Raw genomic sequence first — 20,201 nt, forward strand, 5'->3', positions numbered from 1 at the left:
AGCATGGGAAATGGGCGTCTTGGACAAGGAGGGTTTCACTCTGAGGAAGATGGAAATAGATTTATTCCTCAGAAGACAAACATACATCTTCTTGCACCAAAGATGTGCTTTCAGAAGAGGGGACTTGTGGTACTGGGAGGTTCAATCATCACACACACACACACACACACACACACACACACAGGTTTATGATGATCGTGTAGACTATATGGTAATTTGCCTGCCTAGTGCAAAGATACTGTGTGCCAACTAGATAGATTATAGGTAGTGCTGGGGCAAAGTTGATGGTTTTGGTCCTTCTTGGTACCAATGTCAAGGAGAAATGTAATCATAAGGCCAAATTTAGGTTCCTAGGTAGAAATTTGCAAAGCAAAATGGCTTTCTCTGAAATGTTACTTTTACCACACAGGATCAGCTATACATGCAAAGCAAGATGTCTCTATGTGTGAATGAGACATAGAAACATGTGAGCGAGTCAGAAGGGGCCAGAGAGTCAGAGACAGTAAGAGGTTCAGATTTGTTAGGCAGAGGGGAACATTTTGGGACAAGCCAGGCCTGTACAAGAGGAACAGGCACAACTTGAACCTAAATGTAAGCAGATGGAAGCATATAAAAGGTGGCAGAGCAGTTTTTAAACCAAATCATGGGGGGAAGGCAACAGGAAATGGGAAGCCATGAATGTACGTACGTATTTTTGACAAAGACATATGCATACTGTTCCTATTAGGAATACCTGTTCTGTAAAAAGTAACATATAAAGTAGCACTTAGCCACAGAACCTCAGAATAATAGAGTTGGAAGAGCCCAAGAAGACCATTGGGTCCAACCCCCTTCCGTCGCAAGTCACCAATTTACACCATCCCACTCAGATGACTGTCCAGTTTCTTTTTTAATGTCTCTAGTGTGGGAGAGCCCACAGCCTTTCTAGGCAACTGGTTCCACTGTCAAATTGCTCTGACAGCAAGGATGTCTCACCTGAATCTGGGCTGTAACAACTTGAATCAATTATTCCATGTCCTACACTCCTGTATCAGCAAGACTTCATGGGGCAACTTTGAAGGTAACATGGCAACCCATTCTGTGTGGATTGTTTACAGAATGACCAGTAGTGTTCCCAACAGACATTTGGGCTTACTATAAGTTATACCTGCATACTGTCGCCCTTGGTCTTCCAGCAAGTATTTCCCTGTCATGATACAATGTGGGGGAGGGGGTTGGCTTACTATCTGCTTTCCTTTAACCTCCCCCCCACACTTTTTTTTCCAGTGATCATTTTTAAAAGGATGAATACAGGGTGCTTTGTGCACACTTGACAGTTGTTGATTGGCAAGCTGTCAAGTGAAAAGCAAAGTGGCGAAGGAATTCCCCCCTCCCCCAAGGGGGGGTGTTGAATATATTTCCTGCTTTCATGTATGATCCTCTGATATTTTTGGTATTACTCTGACAGTTCTGTCTACTTTTCTTGATACTCCCAACAGTCTCTAAGTACTTCATGAAGGGGAGATCTAGATCCCTTCATTTTGATAACTGTCAAAAGAAAAGGTTCTATACTTTCAACCTGGATAACATATTTGAGCATGGAAGGCTGGGGATGGTGAAATTTATGCAGATTCCATAGCTGTATATTACACTGTGGAAAAAAAAGGTCAAGTGTATGCAAAGCCAAGTGTCATAAGCTGAAGTTCCTCCGTCAAGCAATCACCAGCCACAGACCGTTTTCCTTGCAAACTTTCTTCATAGCTCCCAAGTACAAATCACCCAGAGTGGATCTCTGAGCATGCATGGAATGGTTTGTTGGACCCAGTCTAGAGTGTGCCTCCAGGAACTCTCCTTCTGAACATGCCTGGGTTCCATCCCTGGGGAGGAGACTTTCTGAAGATGAGCACACCTCCTCTATGCACACTGCTCATTCAGTTGGACCTCCCAACTCTGCTGATGCCTTGTCGTGGGGTCAAGTGCAGGAATTCCTTATCCTCAGAGACTCCTCCCACTTGGTCATTCCCAGAGATTGCCTGGCTCGGCGAAGCTCCTGGCCTTCGGATAATCACCTCCACCTCCTTCATCTCAGAATCTTGAGCTAGCCCGTACTCCCCAGTCTCACTGTAATTACTTTCACATTCCAATTCTGAATCATCTGGGATGCAGCCTGCAGTCCATGAGATCAATTGCTTAAGACTGCCCTGCTTCTCACTCCCAACAGCAGGCTTACTTGGGTGTTGTTTACTGAACTTTGACAGCAGACATTTAACAGGGCATTGGACAGGCAAGACTGCATTTCAGGCACCAGTATGTGCACAGCTGTGAAGGGTCATTTTAAAAAAAATGAACAAAACTGTGAACATTTTGAATGCCCATTTTTCAAAATGGCCACAAGCCTGTCATGATCACTCCAGAGTACTTCTTTGGCACCCGTGGAGTGGCTGATGCTGGTGGTGGGTTGGGCAAGTTTGTCAACACCATCAAGGAGGTTGTGCTGCTCTTGCCAAGCACTTTGCTCACTGCTTTCCACAATGATTCGATTGGGTGCAGGCAACATGACGACCATTGTAAGATAACCCCCATAATAAGTCATGGGTTGTCAGGGTGGCGGTTTCCACAGGAAAACCTTATTGTGGAAGTGGATTCATTTGGATGACACAACAAGCCGCCGCCATGTTTAGTTTACCCATGACAGGTTTTCCTACTTTGAAAATCAGGTCAGTGCATTAAGATGCTTACATTGCAACCTATCCCTTGTGGATGACAGAAGATGAATTATAGAGCATCAAGTAGAAAAGGTTTATTTTTAAAAATGAAAGAAATTATTTACATTTCTTCTGGTAGCACCACCTCATTTATCTTTCTAAATGTGTTTTGACTGAGTGTTCAATTTAGTTTGTGCTAAGGTTCCTGCACTCAGATAATATACATAATGTTTCTGGCTTGTTTTGTTTTTAAAAGCAAGTATAAAGCAGTTTTGAGTTTGTTTTCCTTTCGTATTTCTTTTGCTAATCTCTCTATTTTCAGTCTCTCTCTTCTCTTTTGATTGCAGAGAAAGCATTGACATGCAGCTTATAAGAAAATGCTGTACTGTACAGTTGTCCTTTACAAAAAAGGGTACATTTCTGCTTCCTTTTAAAATCAATTTTACAAGAACTTCAAATCCAAAGAATAGAAGAAATAATTCACAAGCTATGAGTCACATACTTGGAAAATACAAATACACATATCTTACCAAAAATGATTACCTTGAAGGGCATGCCACTTGGATATGGTCTCAAGGCAGAACTAAATGTTATAGGAGACATGGCACTTTCCCTTGTCCAGTTGCAGCACCAGGTTTTTGGAAGCTTTGGGCAAGACATGCCCAATGCCGCCATCTACTCACCCCCATTGTTACCAGTTATGATTTCTCCTCATTCTCAAGCTAGCAAGCAACTACTTCTTAACGGGCATGAAGTCAGTGAACAAGCAGGCAATAGCATTTACCACTCCTCATTTGGAACACTCTGTTGTCTGAGCCAGACTGAGGCGGGTGAGCAAGCAGGTTCTAATGGTGCAGAAGAAGAACAAATCCTAGAAATTCTTCTCAGTGGGCCCTGCTGGGTGTGGGTCCTTGACAGGTACTTGATCATGTCTTTGCTTGATGCCAGCCCTTTCCTCCTCTTTTCCTTTAACATCCACTGTTATGCGAACCTATGATGAAGTTTTCTATTGGGTCTGGCTGGAATTATGTGCAGCCCTGTACTGTACATTATGACTGGTCATGATTCTCTAAGGACCTGCGCAGCCCTGTTAGTTGACACAGGTTAAAAACTGTGTCACTGGGATTGAGACTGGGGCTTTCTGCAATGCAATGCATGTGTTCCACCACTGAACCACCCCAAACTATAGATGCATTAAGTTATGTTACTGCATGTGTCTCCATCTCCATAAATGGTGGCCAATGATGAAGAAGAGCGTGTGTGGATAGTGTCATTTCAACTGTGGAAGCATCACACCTGAGAAATTGACTTTACCTTTAAGATATGACCTTGCTGGAATCTTCAACCACAATAAAACAGTTCGGTATTGTTGTCATATTTTATATAAGGAGCAGAGGTGAAGAGAGAGCAGCTTATCCAAGGCTATCAAGAGAGTTCATAGTACAGAAGAAAGTAGGGCATCCATAGGCATCTTTTCCACCCACTGAATCCAATGCATATTACTTTCTAGAGTCAGAGCTTAGAAGTAGACCCTGAATGTGAATAAGTCTCTAGAAATGTGGTTATTACATCAGAAAAAGTGGAATCTACAATCAGTTGTTGCTTTGTTAAGGATTCTACCCAGCTACTAATGCTCCATTTCCTCTCCCTCTGTTTATTCTTTCCCCATCCCCAACAAGTCAGCATTCTCCGTCAACTGAACACACTTAGTCCTCATTTTCTTAAATGTTACTTGTACTTCTGCACACCTCAGGGTTCCATTTTACATGTGGATGGTGTCATCTTGGCTGCATCAGGATTCATGCTCTAAGAAGCTCTTACCTATCTATAATATTATTTGGACGCCTTTTTAAAGGCTGGTGCCCTCTTGAGACATGATAATCAAGTGGATCATGTATAATAACCAGGTGGATAGGGATTGTTGCATTTCTTGAACAACTGCATGTAAAATGCCTTTCAATACTGCAGCCGTCAAAGGCAAGCTCGGTGCAGAAGTCTTCCTGGTGGCTGGTCCCAGACTGTGGACCTCCCTGGAGGCCAAGTGGCCCTAGGCAGGCATCCTCTTTGCTATTCTTCCAGCAGTCAAAGTTGCTTCTATTCAAGCACACAACTGACATGTAAACTGGATTGTCAGGTTAGGTGCTGTTTTCATCCTTCTTTTCCTGCTGTGCTCTTAACTGTCTTTTAATATAATTGTGTTAGGATTGCTTCCAGTTTTATCTTAATTTTTGGCTGTAATTATAAAAACCATTTCCTGGTAGAAAGGCAGGGCAAACCACTACTCATGACCTTTGCTGCAGAAGCAGAACATGCAGCATGGTCCTTTCCTTCCTAGAAGATGGCAGCTATACGGTATATCAGTAGTATAGGACTGAACACTTTTATGCAAACCTTTTAAAAACAAAAACAGCATTCTGGCAGGCAAAATATTCCCAACCATGCCCTGCCATAATCAGCTTTCCTTTCTGGCTACACATACTGGTTTGGTGCCTTGAATGCATTAAGGCTTGCTTCATAGCAGTAGTGCATAGGATTGTGTGCTGGTAGCACAACCACATTCCCATTCCTGAAGAAGTAAGATTCTATAGCATGTATTTCTGAGTATGCATGCAGAGAGTTTCAGTCTTCCCTGGAAGTGGTTCTAGCCATGGGTGCTTCCACCTGAGTGTTTTGTTGAACCATGGCCCTGCCTCATTCACAGAATTTTATAGAACAGGGAACACGGTTCAGATGTCATTTTCCACTAGTAGGCTTTCTGCTCCCCCCCCCCCACTGCTTTTTAGCCTTTTTTCATACTGCAGAAATTTCAAGGAGAAAAAGATGGAATAGTTGCACAGTACTTCTGACCAGGAATGTTCCATAAGGAGGCACCCTTACCAAAAGGTGCTTAGGACTGAAGACTGGGAGCTCAGAACAGTAACGTTTGAACATGCATCGTGTGAGTTGGTGAAATAATAATTGTACAGATAGAAATATTTATTCTGAAATGGGAAGATTGGCAGGGCTTGAAGGATTGAGTGAGATCTTTGGCCACAAGGTGGAAAAAGCGGTAATACTGAAAACCTTGCAAATCCACTTGAGATTTAACAGACTGTTTGAAACTATTTTCAGACTGCCGCTGAAATGTTTGATTTGCCTTTGGTGAGTTCAACTGTTTAGAAAAGCTAGATTTTAAGTCTGAGCATGCACAGAACCTTGACCGTTTGCTCAGTTAACCTGCCAAATTGAACTTTCTATTTGGTAAACATCAAACTAAAATTGTGAAATCAAAGATGATAAGCTGAATTTGGGGACTAAACTAAGCCACATTTGAATGTTTTTCATCTACTGAAAGTATTGCTGAACAGTATTTCAGTCTTAATATAAAGCAGTGGAATCCTTGAAGAAAATTGTGAAGAAACAAAAAGCAATAGAGCTGTCAGGTGAAAGTCCCAGCAACTCTTCAGTCTTGAGCGTGACCAAGAAGGGGGAAGACCTGGAGAGATGTAGTTGGCGCCCAACCTATGGAATTCACTCCCCAAAGAGGTCCGCCTGGCACCGTCATTACTGGTTTTTCGGTGCCAGGTAAAGACCTTTTTATTTAAACATCATTTTAATTGTTAAAATATATGATCTGGCCAGGGCAACTTCTTCTTCCTTCTCTTTTCTCCTCCTATATTCTTTATTTACTTATTTTATACTGTTAATTTTAATTTTATATTATTATGTTTGTATCTCAGTGTATTTTTTGTATTTTTGTATTTAGTGGTAATTTATTATATTCTATTGTATTTCAAGGTATTTTATTGTGTTGTAAGCCACCCCGAGGCTTCGGCAAGGGGCGGCATAGAAATGTAATAATAATAATAATAATAATAATAATAATAATGGTATTCTGGCCAGGACAGCTGATTCCTGGCTTAGAGCCACTTCCTTCCTGACTTCTGCAGCAAAGTAAAGAGGTATCATTGCTGGTAAAGAAAGGTCTCTGGTCTTTCTTCCCACCAAGGTCTGAGTCTCCTTGCTTCTCCTCCTTCAGTTGCCTTACGCGTCATTGAATAACCGTGGGGGTTACTTCTGAGTAAACATGGGCGTGAAATCAGGAAGGCATTTCATATGTTTGCATGGAAGAGAGAGGAGGGTACGGTTAGCATCAAGAACAGGTGAGGTTGGGACCCTGCCAAAGATCCATGCCCCACTGATTGGATTTGCTCCTCCTCTATACCATGAGAACATGCTTGCTCACCTGCCTTTTGGGCTGACCCAGTGATGGTAAAAACAAGGAGCACAGGATGGTGCTGTAAGGCAAAGCCAGGGGTAGGCAGAAAGCAGATTGGGATCTCTTGATACATCTCTAAATGATTTGGGGTAGATCTACAAGGATTTCTTACTGTCACTGTTTTAATGTAAAACATAAACGCCTTTTCCTGCTCCTTGACAGCTATTACTTTTTGACAGTTAACACCCAGAAAGCTTGTGGGGAAACAGGAGTAGATTTGTGCAAGAGCCCAGTTCTAGCACTGGAGGAAAAAATCCCCGAGTTTAGCATATGCTTAGGGAAACATCCTTCTCCACTCTGTATCTGCCTTTCTGAGCCACCATTGCATTATATGAATTTTGATGTTTGACCCTGGCTCCAGGTTCTATGAAAAATGAAGTCAATCCTGAAGCCCTGAAGTCTCTTTCCACCAGGGCTAAGACATAGGTGTTAAACCTCTGCTCCTTGGCCTGGGTTAAATTTTCTGCCACAGATATTTATTAGATTTTTATCCCACCCCATTAGCCATAAGGATCCCTAGTGAATATTGATACTAGTGAAAACAATTCATATGGCTGCTCCAAAGGCAATATTTGATCTTCAGATGCAGTAGTAACCCTCTTCCTGCAGTCTATCTACACGTTCTGTCAAAACAAGTTATGGTGGGAAGGGGTAAGGGTGACCATTTGCCCCAACCTCTACATGAAGGTAAGGATGGGCCCTATATATGTGCCTTCACATACACATACCTGTATTTGCTGCCAGGAACTTTGATTGTAGCAGTATTCAGGACTGTAGATACAGGTAGGCTCCATGTGGGAACACTTGCATGCCCAAAGCCTTTTCTTGCCTTTGGCTGTACACTTTGAGGCTGGCCAGGGAGTGAGGCCAGCACCTGGGTGGAGGCCCCGGATGGGATCAGTCAGCAGAATGCAGCTCCCACTCCAGAGCTATTATGAGGTGAGAGAAGCCTGAAGTGGTCTACTTGACTGTGCCACTTCACCATGTGGGAATCCACTTCTGACCATTTCTTTCTGAATACTTGCTGGTAAAAATGGATTATGGTAAGACTGTAGTTCAGTTTGGTCCCTGAGATGCTGGTCTTGTGAGGACTTTTGTTGTGCTGTTCCACAAGGTCCTATTAAAAATGCATCCCTCACCAGTTTAGGGTGGTACAGTCCTTTGTGCTATCTCAGATCTTCTCTGCTTTACCATTTAAGGCCAGGCTTAAACTACTGCTCTTCAGGCATCCTGTTGGAGTGGAGACCAGTTTGGTCCCTATACTGGTGTCACTGGAATGGTTTCCTTTTTCTTATTCAAGTGGATAGCATCTAAGGTAAAGTCCACCTGTACAGCCACTGATAATGAATACTGAATTCTGGAGTTTGGCGTCCCAGTTTTAATTTATCATGTGATCAAGGTGTCTTCCTTCCTCTGTACTTTGAATTTCTTGAGGATGGCTGCTTGCCCCAGACTTGTTGCTGGATGGGAATGAGCAGTGTACTTGCCAGGGAGATGCATTAGGAAGAGAGAAAAGTGGGGTTCAGATCCCTATTCAAAGCTGAGTCAGTCACTATCTCGCAGTCTAATTTACTGCACAGGGTTGTGAAGATAAAAATGCAGGCAAGACCATGGACGGGCTCCATTTCTTCTTTGGAGAAGAAAACAGTCGAACATAAATGCATTAAGGCTTCAGTCCTATACATACTTATTTGGAAGTAAGTCCCATTGAATACAACAGGACTTAATTTTGAGTAGACCTATATAGGGTAGTTGCATAACTTTCTTTAGAATAAGCCATAGCCTGTCTAGTGAGTTCACAAGAGGCACAAAATTAGGCTTTTCGGCAAATCAATTTTTTTTAAAAAAAATGAATATCCTTATTTATGGGACCTTAAAAAATAAACACGACATGGTTGATTTATAAAATGAAAAACGGGATGGCAAAACGCAGGACTCCGGCTTGCGGAGTGTTTGCCAATCCCATGTCCACTATTTTCTTAGAAGTAACTCCCACCGTTTTTCATTGAGGTCTAAGGTTCAATCCAATGCACGTCTAGGCAGAAAGAAGTCCTACGACTTCCAGGTATTCTTCAGCCAGTGCTGCCTGGCGAACACTTGGGAATTTATTTGCCTAAACGTGCACAGGGCTGCGCTTTTAACCGCCGGGGAAGCACTGATGGCAGCTGTAGCGCCAAAGTGGAAAGCCGCCGTCAAGAATCTGCTCTCGTTTTCACCCTCTTCAGACAATGACAGCGCTCGCGCCCCTTCTTCCCGCGAGCCCTTTCTGAAGAGGAAGGGAGAGTCTGTGCAGAATGACGCCAACTTTCGGGTTCCTCTCCCACTTCAGACCGCGCCGGAGAGAAAGCCCTCCTCGAGCTGCTTGCTCCCCCGCCCCGCTTAAAGCACGGCGAGAGGCTTTTTGTGCATTTCTTTCTCCCTCCTCCGGCGACCTCCTGGCGCCTCCGGCGGCCGTCCATAGGCGGGTTACGCGCGTCGCCTGTTTCTCCCGCTCCCTCTCGCACGCCCGTCCGGCCCCGAAGAAGGCGGGTCGCGGGGATTCGGCTCCTCCTCGCGGGAGGCGCGTATTCGGCGGCGCGGGCGGCAGGATTAGCTCATCTTGGCGGCGAAGACAGAGCGGCAAGCGCCGTCCGCGGCCGGAGCCTGGTTTTCGAGCTCTCTTTCTCCCTGCGCCTGCCTCTTCCCTCGTTCCGGCTTGCAGTTCGCGGCGGCGGCGGCGGCGCCCTTCTCCGTGCCGGCGGACGGGCGCGGGGCTCGTGCATTATTATTCCCTCCCCCGCCCCCTCCTCCTTCTCCAGCCCTCTGGTGTCTCCCCGGCCGGCTCTATGGCTCTGTGCAATGGAGAAGCCAAGGTCAGTGCCGCGCCGACGGGAGGGACGGAAAGACGCGCGAGGGAGAGAGGCAGGCCAGCGGGAGGGGAAAGCTGCGCGGCTCCGTTTCCTCCCCGCGTCCTCTCCCGGCCTGCCAGCTCGCTCGCTCGCTTCCTCCCTTCCTCCCTCCGGGGGCTTTGTGTGCTCTGTGTGTCGGAGGCGAGAGCCGTGTGGGGAGGGCAGACCCTCTCCCCCCTTCTCCTCCCCATCGGGCTTCCCCTGTAAACAGCAGCAAGATCGCTCTCCCTCGCACACTCCTCCCTCCCTGCCTCCCTCCAGCGCTCCCGTTTGGCCCTTCTTGCTTTTCCTCCTTCCCCGGAGGAGGCTCCATGCCGGGCACATGGGAAAGAGGGCGGGGGGAGTGAGACGGAGGGGGTGGGGAGGGGGGGAAGAAGAGGGACGGAGGGTGACTGGCACTCGCCTCCCCCAGCAGCGCGGGCACCGGGGAGAGGAAGGACGCAGGCGCCCGGGCCCGACTTAGCCCGCCGCTTGCTCGTGGCCCCTCCCCTCGGGTTGTTCCCGCTGCCGCTTGCCCCACATGGCTCGGCGGTGGAGGTGGTAAGTGTGGCTGGCTTGGCAGCGCGAGCGCCCCTTGTCTTTTTTGTGTGCGTTTCCTCCCTTCGGGGATGGAAAGAGATGGGCGACCAGCCTGTGCCACTGCCACGGGGGGTGGAGTTCTGCGGGGTGGGTGTTGTGTAGGACACCTCTCGGATGCTCCTCCAAGAAAACGGATACTACTTGCTGGTTGTGGACCCTTTCGGCAGTTGGTACTTTCTTTTTTGTCTTCATAATCTGAAAAGAACTGGTTCTTCCTTCCAATACTCCTCTGTGGTGGGACCCGCGCGCCTGCACCCTTTCTGAATGGAGATTTTCGCGTGGTTCTCAAGATTGCCATGTGCCAGAGTTCTCCTAACAGACCTTAAACTCTGCTTATTGGAATATTGCAAAGATTTGTTTCTTTCCACTCTAGTGAATGTGTGTCGGTCCATGAAGTGCGGACTCTTTTATGCTTGAGTTATTCTGAGAACAGGAGTGTTTTTAAAGAGTGCTCATTTTGGAAAGAAGTGTGTTTCTGTTGCTACCATAAGAGATATCAAAAGAATTACTTGCCCTGGATGTCTTGGTTGCTTCCATATTGTCTAATAGCTGGTTTTATATTGTCTAATAGCTGGTTTTATTCACCAAAACAAGTGTCTGAACATACTCTTCTACATCAACTCAGTTAAAAACTTAAGAAATATATTACAGATATGTTACAGTGTGTCCCATGTATTGGCTGTCAAATCCTGTAGTTTTTAGGTTTTACCAAAGTTAGGTCTGGCTGAAAAGCAAGTAAGTTAATATTCTATCAGCCAAATAGTTACAGAGAAATTATATGTTCCAATAACTTCAGAACTTACTATTGTGTACATGTAAAAAAACCGACTGGAGACGTTCAGATGATTGGTGTACCTTATGCCTGTTCAGATCTTGAGCACTACCCTTGCTTTGTGGATAGCAAGGTGATACTTGTTACATTTGATTCAACAACTGTACCTCTAGATTTGGGCAGTGATGGGTAAAAAAGCAACCAACATACTGTTGGGTCTGCCCTACTTAGACTCTATTATAAGGTTCTACTCCCTTTTATTGGAATACCTTTATTCCATCTGGTTCTTTGAATAAGCAGTAATTACAGGTGCAGTAAGTAAATTATTCTCTGAGGCAAGCAGTATGGATGGATAACTGCTATGTAGAGACAAATGGCTTTCAAAGTGTAGTTAAAAGTAGGAGTTGATCAGAAAGATGTGTCATTCTGTTTGTTAGACTAGACCAGAAATAGGCAAACTGGTAACCTCCTGATATTTTGAACAGCAACCCCCATAATTCCTGGTCATTTTCCATGATAGCTGGAGGTCTTGGGAGCTGTAGGCCAAAAACCTCTGGGGATAAGGTCACCTATTCCTGACTAAACCTTTTTCTCATCATTCCATGGAGCTTAGTTGGATGTACTCTCTGTTTTCTCCTGGCCTTTGAATGTAAGTGTCCCAAAATCAGAGGAAATGAGGACCTCAGAAAGTGATCAGAACTGTGTGTGGTGGTATGTGTGTGTTGGGGGGGGTGTGCCTAAGACATGTAAAATTAAGGATATCCATTATATGAAGAAGGTATTTGTCCCACTCCTGGCAAGTGCTCTGCTGTTGTTACAGACTTTTCCACTCACAGCAGCATTCACTTCACTTCTGGATGGCTGTTTTGTCAAGGTTAAGAAAATGGAACTTAGAGTTAATTTCTTTCATGTCCTTACATGGGCCAGCTGGAGGTGCATGGGTAAAGTCTGTGTTAAGATGAGTACAGCTAACTAGAGTACACTTGACAACTGTGACAAGCGTGCATTTGCTATTGGAAACTGACCTCATGATTCAGCTTTCCCCCCTCATTTCTCCACATAAATCTTTGTCTCAAAAACACTTTCCCAAATGATTATGCATGTTAATAATTCCACAGCATATTTAGTTATCTGGGTGATATACAGGATTTTTCAGTTCTTGTTCTTCATGCTCTGTGATCTTGAGGAGATATGCTTCAATATGTCTCTTGCAGCACAACTCTACTTCTGAGTAGCTGTTCAATTCATAACAAGTTGAATTTATGAGCATGTTTCAATATTAGATCCTTTATCTACATCTTTCTTTGCAGTCCATGCTCTGTCTTGCATGATGTTGCAAGTCAGCCATGGGTTAATTTTTCCATAAGGGTGTTGTGTGAACCCAAACAACATGGGTTGCTGAAACATTAGACAACCTTCACATAAGCCATGGCTTATTTTAAGGTTATAAGGTATCTTTGAACTACTAACTTATCATGCGTATTTTCAGACTAAGTTTGGCTTTGTATTATTTTTCTGAAATGGCGTCATTTTCCAGAAGCAGGGTTTTTTTCAGGCTGGAAACTACTGTTTTGGTCCATGCAGTCTCATTTTGAAAGAAATCTGCCCTCCCCATTTTTAAACACATCTGCATGATATAAAATACTTTATAGCTACTCTGCTGCCAAATGCATGTCTCTGCTAATTCAAGGATCGAAAATTTCATGGTAGGAAGAGCGATGAACAAAGTTAACTATCCAATACCATCTCTAAGCTCGTTATGTTCATTAACACCAGCTAACAAGAAATGTTCCAGTAGAAGAAGGAAGGGTTCTCTTCACCCATTGTTCGTATCTCCTGCTGGGCTGTATGCCTCCCTAAGGCTTCTGGCCAGTTGCTGGTAAGGTGTTTTAGTTTTCCCCATGGATGACCCCCTCACCTTTTGTTTGTTTTGTGGACAAGGCATTTGAGTGCCCTCAGTATAATCTGTTCAGATGAAGGTGATCTCTCTGACTCCTTTTATCTATGTCCACTTGTTCAGTTGTAGCCCCAGTGGAGTCTGCAGGCAGTAGGGTGGGTGTGGAGATGAGGAGACTTTGGAGGGCCTTTTCCCTATTTTTCTCCAGAGATTTTTTGGAAAACATGGGGAACATCTGATTTTTTTCTTGTTCTTCCCTCCCGCATTGCCCCCACCAGGTTTTCATATCAGTAGTGCAGTACAGAAAGGGGGACTTTCTTCTGCAGATAGGGAGATGTAAACATTATTTTCTTGTATGAAGCCTATTGCAAATTTACCCTTGATAGTAAAATGATCTTCCTGTGACTTTTACATGTCACTTCTGGCTAAGGAACATTTGTTGCCAGGTGAAAGGTTTGACAACTGAGAGTCTTCCTAATGAGATAAATTCATAGCTGTCAGCTTGTGGGGGAATTTATAAGGCCTCCTTTCCACATGATCATGCAAATGATCATGATGGAGTGAAAGAATATTGTAGAGTCACCATGTCAAAAGTGAATGTTGAAATAGGTCTTCAGGGCAGCCTTTCCCGATGTGATGTCCTGTTGATGTGTTGGACTACAACTGACAGCATTCTTCAACTGGGCTAGGAAAGGCTAGTAAAACTTTAAAACAACCTTTCTCAAACTGGTGCCCTCCAGATTTGTTGGCGGGGCATGATGGGGGTTGCAGTCATCTGGAGGGTACTAAGTTTGGGAAAGTAGCTTTTAAAACTTCAGCCCCTTTCTGCCTCTGTGGAATGAACTGCAGAAGCACTCTGTTAATAATTCCAAGACAGTCTCAGCTGTCAGTCAGCCATCACCCTTGGGATGATGGGAGTTGTAGTTCAACAAATTTGAAGGTTGCTAGGTTTGGAAAGACTGGGTGGTTTTCAGTAAGTTTCTTTAGCTTAGATCAGTTCAAAAACAGGAGGAGAAGCTGGCCTAAGAGGTGAGGAGAATCATATATCTCTGAATGCAGTATAGGCTACTGGACTGAGGTGAGTGATCATGTTTTCTAAATCATGTGGAAAGGATGTCTGTTAATTTTGGGTGTTTGTTCTAAATAGTCAATCAGTTCAGAGTACTCCAAAGTTTTCTGAGCGTATTGTGTTGGGAGGATCCAACCCAGTCTCTACCTGGTCTTGACATTTCATTGGCTGACATTAATGAAATTTGCTTGGGTTGTCCTACTATCTTGAGTAAGCTTTACTGAAGCTTTTACTGCCCTAGCTGAAGTGGCATTGAAATCCTCAGTTTTCAGTACAAAGTAATGATACTCATTATGATGGCGAGGCTCCTTTTGCAACCTTGGGATGTAGTAATTGGTTTGTCTGATGTATTTTCTCCTTCCTCCACCTTTTCCCACCTCTGGCACAGCAAGCCTTTGTCACACATGTTTTTCCTTAGTGTAACAGTGCCATTGGCAAATGCAGTCCTGGTGCTGGTGTTTTGAATGTTCCAGGAACAGAACAAAGAAAATGTTTCCTTTAGCTGCGATGCCAGGATAAGACTGGGCTGTAATCTATTACAAGTTCTGGTATTCAAAATCACCAGAAACTTTTGCAGTTCTTGGAAACCACTAGGAAAGCATAAGATGACTTTAAAGTAGTTCATCATGCAATTGCTTTATTTGGTTGATTAGTTACAGATAACAGTAGACTTTTTCTGAATGAGAAGACTTGTTTCAGTGTAGAACCTTGTGTTTTAAATTAATCCACACAATCTAATAGCTTGAAAAGATAAAAAGGGCCCATTGTAGGTCTATTTTGATGTTCTTCACTACCATCCCAGAGCTCCTTCCTGAATGAAGTCCTCAGATTTGGATCCCATGAAACTGATTGGTGGGTGATACAGAAGAGATAAAAAAGTGACTTCTTTATGCAGCACATAGTTACAGAATTCACTTTCACAAGATAGAGAGATGGCTAACAATTTGGATAGTTTTAAAAGGGGATTAGATAAATTCATGGAGGAAAAGGCTATTGGTGGCTAATAGTCCTGATGACTATACTCTGCTTCTAGTCTGAGAAGCAGTATGTGTAAGTGCACCACTTCCGGGGTAAATGAGCTGGACGTCACTGTTGTGCTCAGGTTCTGCTTGTGGGATTTCTATGGACAGCTGGTTGGTCATTGTGTAAACAGAATGCTGGACTTGATGGCCTCTGGGACTGATCCACCAGGGCTTCTTTTACATTCTTAAATGCCAGCATGTCCTGAGCTTCTTAATTATTTCCCTGCTCTCTAATTTGAGTTGTAGTGGATGCTTTTCACTGCAGAATGCAGCTGTAGCAGCTGTTGCCCACAGTACACTGTGGATGGACTCAGGATAGATTCACATGACTATACTATGTCATGGCTTAACTGTTTTCTGTGTGGTGGACTTGGAGAATTGGCAACTTACGCTCCCCACTCTATAAGGACTGTCCATAGCAGTGGCTTCCTGCAAACAATGCTGATTTAAAAAACAGCAGGTATTGTCTGTTCATTTACAGTTCAGCCCATAAAGGCCTGAACACCTTCTGTTGGCCCTGCTCCTTGTCCTGGAGGTAAATGGGTGCTTGGGAAGGAGATAGGCAGCAGAATCTTTCTGTCACCTTCGATTGGGGTAGCAGTGCCCTGTGTAAAAGGAATCTCCTTGTTATCTCTGATCTGTAATCTCCTCACCTAGCATGCTACTTTCCTTTTCAGTGGGAAGGTAATACGTTCTTGAGCATGCCATTTCTTGGCTGTACTTTATAAGGAAGACGAAGGATGAGTGAAGGCGGCTCGCTGATTAAACTTCCAGAAGCTTTCAACCCCAACCAACTGTTCCCCAGGATCGAAATGGTTTCCCTACCTTACAGTGAAGAGTGTGATCAGTATGCACCCATGAGTTGGTACTTGGAACACTATGATGTTGCAAGTGACAAGGTTCAGTTTGTAGCTGCTGACAGACTTTGACTGCATTTTTTTCTCTAAGGTAGGTCAGCCCTGCTGCAACTTCACGACTGCTACCCTGCCTTCATGGGCTGATTGTGGCATTGAAGCAAACCAACTGGTAGCACATCCTCAGTCGTGGGACAAGGAGAACAGAAAGAGAACAAACAGAAAAGGAGAATGTTGAGGAGAGCAGTTTAGAGAATGAAAAGATAAAAGGATAATGAGGGGAAAGCAGCGTGACAGGAAGGGGTGTTTTAAGCAGAAGTGTCACTGATGGGGCCTTTAGTTAGCAATTAATCATTAAATGGGAAGCCTTCCAACACATCAGCTTATTGTATACTTATCCCAAGCTGTTGTTCCTTAGCCTGATGGAACGGGTGTTGTGTAAGAATGTGAGACTGCTAAGGTGATATGGGGGGCACAGACTTTGTCTGGCTTAAGCGGCTAGCCAGGATCACCTTGCCTTCAAATAAAAGAAGGGGCTGTGGCAGAGGGTTGTGTCCAGTGTCCTGCTGAACATGGAGTATTTCCTAAACTCCGTGCAAATAAGAACGTAAGAACCTGCTGGATCAAATGAAGAGTGTCTCTAATCCAACATCCTATTCCATGCAGTGGCCAACCAAATGCCCAGGTGACAAATTTCCCAGCAACTGGTGTACATAGAAATAGCGTCTCTGATACTGGGGGTAACACATAGCTGGAATAGTAGCCATTCACAGCCTTACCATCCATAAATTAGTCTAATTCAGTTTTAAAGCCTCTTAAATTGGTGGCCATTACTGCATCTTATGCTGGCAAATTCCATAGGTTCAGTATAGTTTTAAACCACTTATAGTAAGGGAAGTAAACAGGCTAAACTAAATCCCAACTCCATGTGAAGAGGTAGATACATGACTTAATCTCCTGATGTCTCTTTTCTGGAAAGCAATCTTGGGATTTACAGAGATGATCCCTTGCTATCTGAAGCCCAGCCACTCCAAGCTGAGGAGAGTACTTGCCCTGGTCTTGGCCGGGCAAGTACTTCAGTTTTGCCAACAGTGCAGGGGAAGAATAGTGTGGTGTGGTGACCATGAATATGTGGGACACCTGCAAATGTTCTCTTCCTCCATTTTTGTGCTCTTCATTTATTATTTTTGATGTTCCAGCATTTCATAGGTCTGGGTTGCTGTGAAAAGCACTAATTGCTCCCCTTCAAAGGAAAAAAAACTGGATATGCATAGATGGCTAGTTTAGGCAGTGGCACACAAAGTAATACTTTATTTAGAGATTTATCTCTCTCCTACTGCATATCTGACTGATGTGCAGATATGAAAAACCACAGCTTCTTAAAACAATATAAAACAATATTTAAAAAAAATCTATAAAGTGAGACAGGGTCATAGTCATAAAACATTGTTTGCTGGCTTCACAGAACAAAGGTCTGTTTGAATAAAGAATATCTTAACAATTGGCAAAAATAAAAAAATAAAACACAATTGGGGTGAGTTGTTCCATAATCCACGTGAGGCCATTGAGAAGTAGAGATCGGTGAATTCAACTATTTCAGTTTCTCATTTTTCCAATCTTAAATTTGGTTTCTCCTGAACTTTGAGAATTTGCATTTTTTGATTGACAAACTCCCTTACAAAATTTGGAGAAGTACACATAAAAGGATAATAGAGTTTAATTCATATAATGTTTTGAAATAAGCTCTAGATTAGGCTTTTGTGCTGAAATGTGGCAGACAAATTTCTCCCATCCCTAAAGATGGACAGCTTCCTTGTAACATTTGCAAAGTAAAGGACTATCCAGTCCTTCAAAACTGCAGCAGACCAAGAGTATTTCCCAATCAGCAGCCCTTTATAGTAAATTCCCTTCAAGTCATTCTGAAACTGCAAGGTTAACAAGGGGGGTTAAGTGCAGAGCTGCCAGTAGGAAGCTGTTGTTGGTCTATGCCTGCTATTTGTTCCTCCCCAGTGAATTTATCTCACTCATTTTAGTGCCAAAAAAACAGTTTTTTTAAACTTTGAAGTTTTAAAAGAAATCCAAAGTTTGCCCGTGGGAATCGCCTGGTTACAATCTGCCGTAAGTGTGTCTTGTAACTTTGCATAACTGCCTAATTTAGGTGACGCCTTCTCTACTACGGAAAGATGAGAAATGAAACTGAATTGGAGGACAGAACAGATTCATTCTCCCCAAGACCTCAGTGGTAAAACATTCCTGTTAAAATTTGATCCTGGGCACATGCTGATCCAGCACAGGCATTGTGTGATGACTTGTCATAGGAACAACTTTCTCAATCCCTTAACTCTGAGCAAGGGAGCAGGAGTTCGCTTCTGCTTCTTGGCCTTTCCTCTGCCTCTCCCACACTGCTCTCCCTCCCTTTCCGTTAACTGTGGTTAGCTGTGCGCCTGCCCTGAGTTCCAACACTAGCCATTTTGTTTTAACCTGGAGTCTGAGTGTGTGCAGCTGTGAAATAGAACTCTAGTTGAAAGCCAGCTATGGCTAAAAGTGCTCCTCGGTGGAGTTATAAGCTAGTTGGAGCTCCATTGGAGAGGGACACGGTGACTGGGAGAAAATAATAGAACATAAACTGGTGACAAAGTGAAGGGTGTGCAAGTTGGAGGACACCCTTGGTCTTTTGAGGATGATAAAGAGACTGGGAACCTTGAATCCCCACCCCAGCCCTCTACACCTGTGCCCACTTATAGATATCTGCTCTGCTGTTTTCAAAATACCTTGCAATGTATACTCCTGACTTAGCAAACTCTTAAAAGCTGTTCAGGTAAATGATTCTCCATTAATCATGCTTGCAAGGCAGATGATTTCACAAGTCACATTTGCAAAATGTTGAACTGTATGTGCCAGTCATGTAGCTGAACATTTCTCAATTCACTGGATTGTAATTGTCAGTGAAGTTGCCATTTGCTTTTGCTGTTCTGTACAATAGTCTCTCTTGATGTCACAGTGGCCTTGACCCTGCATATTTTTTCTTGATCCCTTAGGCTGCTATTTGTTGGCATCTATGATGTCACGAGTTTGCCAAACAAAGATCAAGCCTATTACGAAGGCAGTCTTCTCCAACCTGGTGCCCTCCAGAAGTGTTGAGCTTTCATTCTTATAATTTGTGAATGGCCTTGTTTATATTTTTACTTTTTCAGAAATGTAAGCAAGTAACACAGTGTCAACAATGATAATAATTGTTACATGGAAGTGGTACATAACATCTTAATCTTAAACCATGAAGATACCTTAATTCTTTCTGTAACTCTAAGTCTCAGACAGTTAAGGTCTGTGGCTTTCTCAAATTACAAGTTTGCCATGACATCTAGTAGAAACCTGTCATCTTGTATCCAGCTACATTTTTATGAATCACATTGATTCAAGTGGGATGAATGTGCTAGTGATTGACTGCTGACTTTTAATGTGATGACCGTTCTTTACCCCATACTCCCTTTAAGTATGCTTGGAAAGAATAACAGTATTCTGGATTTTTAAAAGTTCAGATTAATGATTGCTTAACATATACTTACCCTGGTACCATGCATATTAGTGTCTGAACTAATGTCTGTTCCTGGTTATTCAGGCCTCAGCTGCAGAAACAGGCACACACAGCTTGGTCCCTCCAATGTGTAGACAGCATGAAACTTCTGGATTGGCTAGCCTAGACTTTGTGTATGTGCCAAGTTAATAGATCAGAATCTTATCTGTGCTGCTATACTTCAGCCTACATCTACTTCTCTAGTTCTAGCTGTTAGCCTTAGGATACCTGAGTGTAAGGGGAACAAACCCAAATAGACAAGGGTCTGGCTTGCCCCAGCCCTCCTTTGACACCAGGCTATGGTTTCCTTTGAATGGGAAGTATTAGATCGGGGCATGCAGTGTGGTACACATGGACACCTTCATGGTCGTCAAGATAAGCTCTGTTCCTCCCAGTTTGTGTGTGTGTGTGTAATATTTCCTTACTAGGATTGCTTCAAGTCAAATTGGGGGCCCCCTAGCTGTTGCCTTCTTTATATCCCATGACTCCCTTTGCACAAGTTACTGACCTCTGTTACTAGCCACTTGGTGGTTGTGTCCAGATCAGTTTCTCAGATTTCTGAACGTGCACACGGGCCCTCAAAATGGCTATCCCTGTGCTAGAT

The 20,201-nt window shown here is 43.7% G+C and overlaps 1 protein-coding gene across 2 annotated transcripts in view; it reads left to right on the top strand.

Moving 5' to 3' along the window:
• Positions 1–9,532: 9,532 nt before the first annotated feature.
• The window catches only part of GMPS (guanine monophosphate synthase), a 41,342-nt gene continuing 30,673 nt past the window's right edge, over positions 9,533–20,201 (top strand). Inside the window, exon 1 of one of the 2 annotated variants that reach the window (XM_044432840.1) lies at positions 9,533–9,794. In XM_044432840.1, coding sequence (XP_044288775.1) covers positions 9,768–9,794 — 27 coding nt within the window. In that variant the 5' untranslated portion in view covers positions 9,533–9,767. Of the gene's footprint in view, positions 9,795–10,423; positions 10,580–20,201 lie in introns of those variants that run through there. The other variant, XM_044432839.1, reaches the window with a different exon arrangement.

Source organism: Varanus komodoensis, unplaced genomic scaffold (genome assembly GCF_004798865.1).
Source record: "Varanus komodoensis strain SLA01 unplaced genomic scaffold, ASM479886v1 scaffold25, whole genome shotgun sequence".
Taxonomy (NCBI): Eukaryota; Metazoa; Chordata; class Lepidosauria; order Squamata; family Varanidae; genus Varanus; species Varanus komodoensis.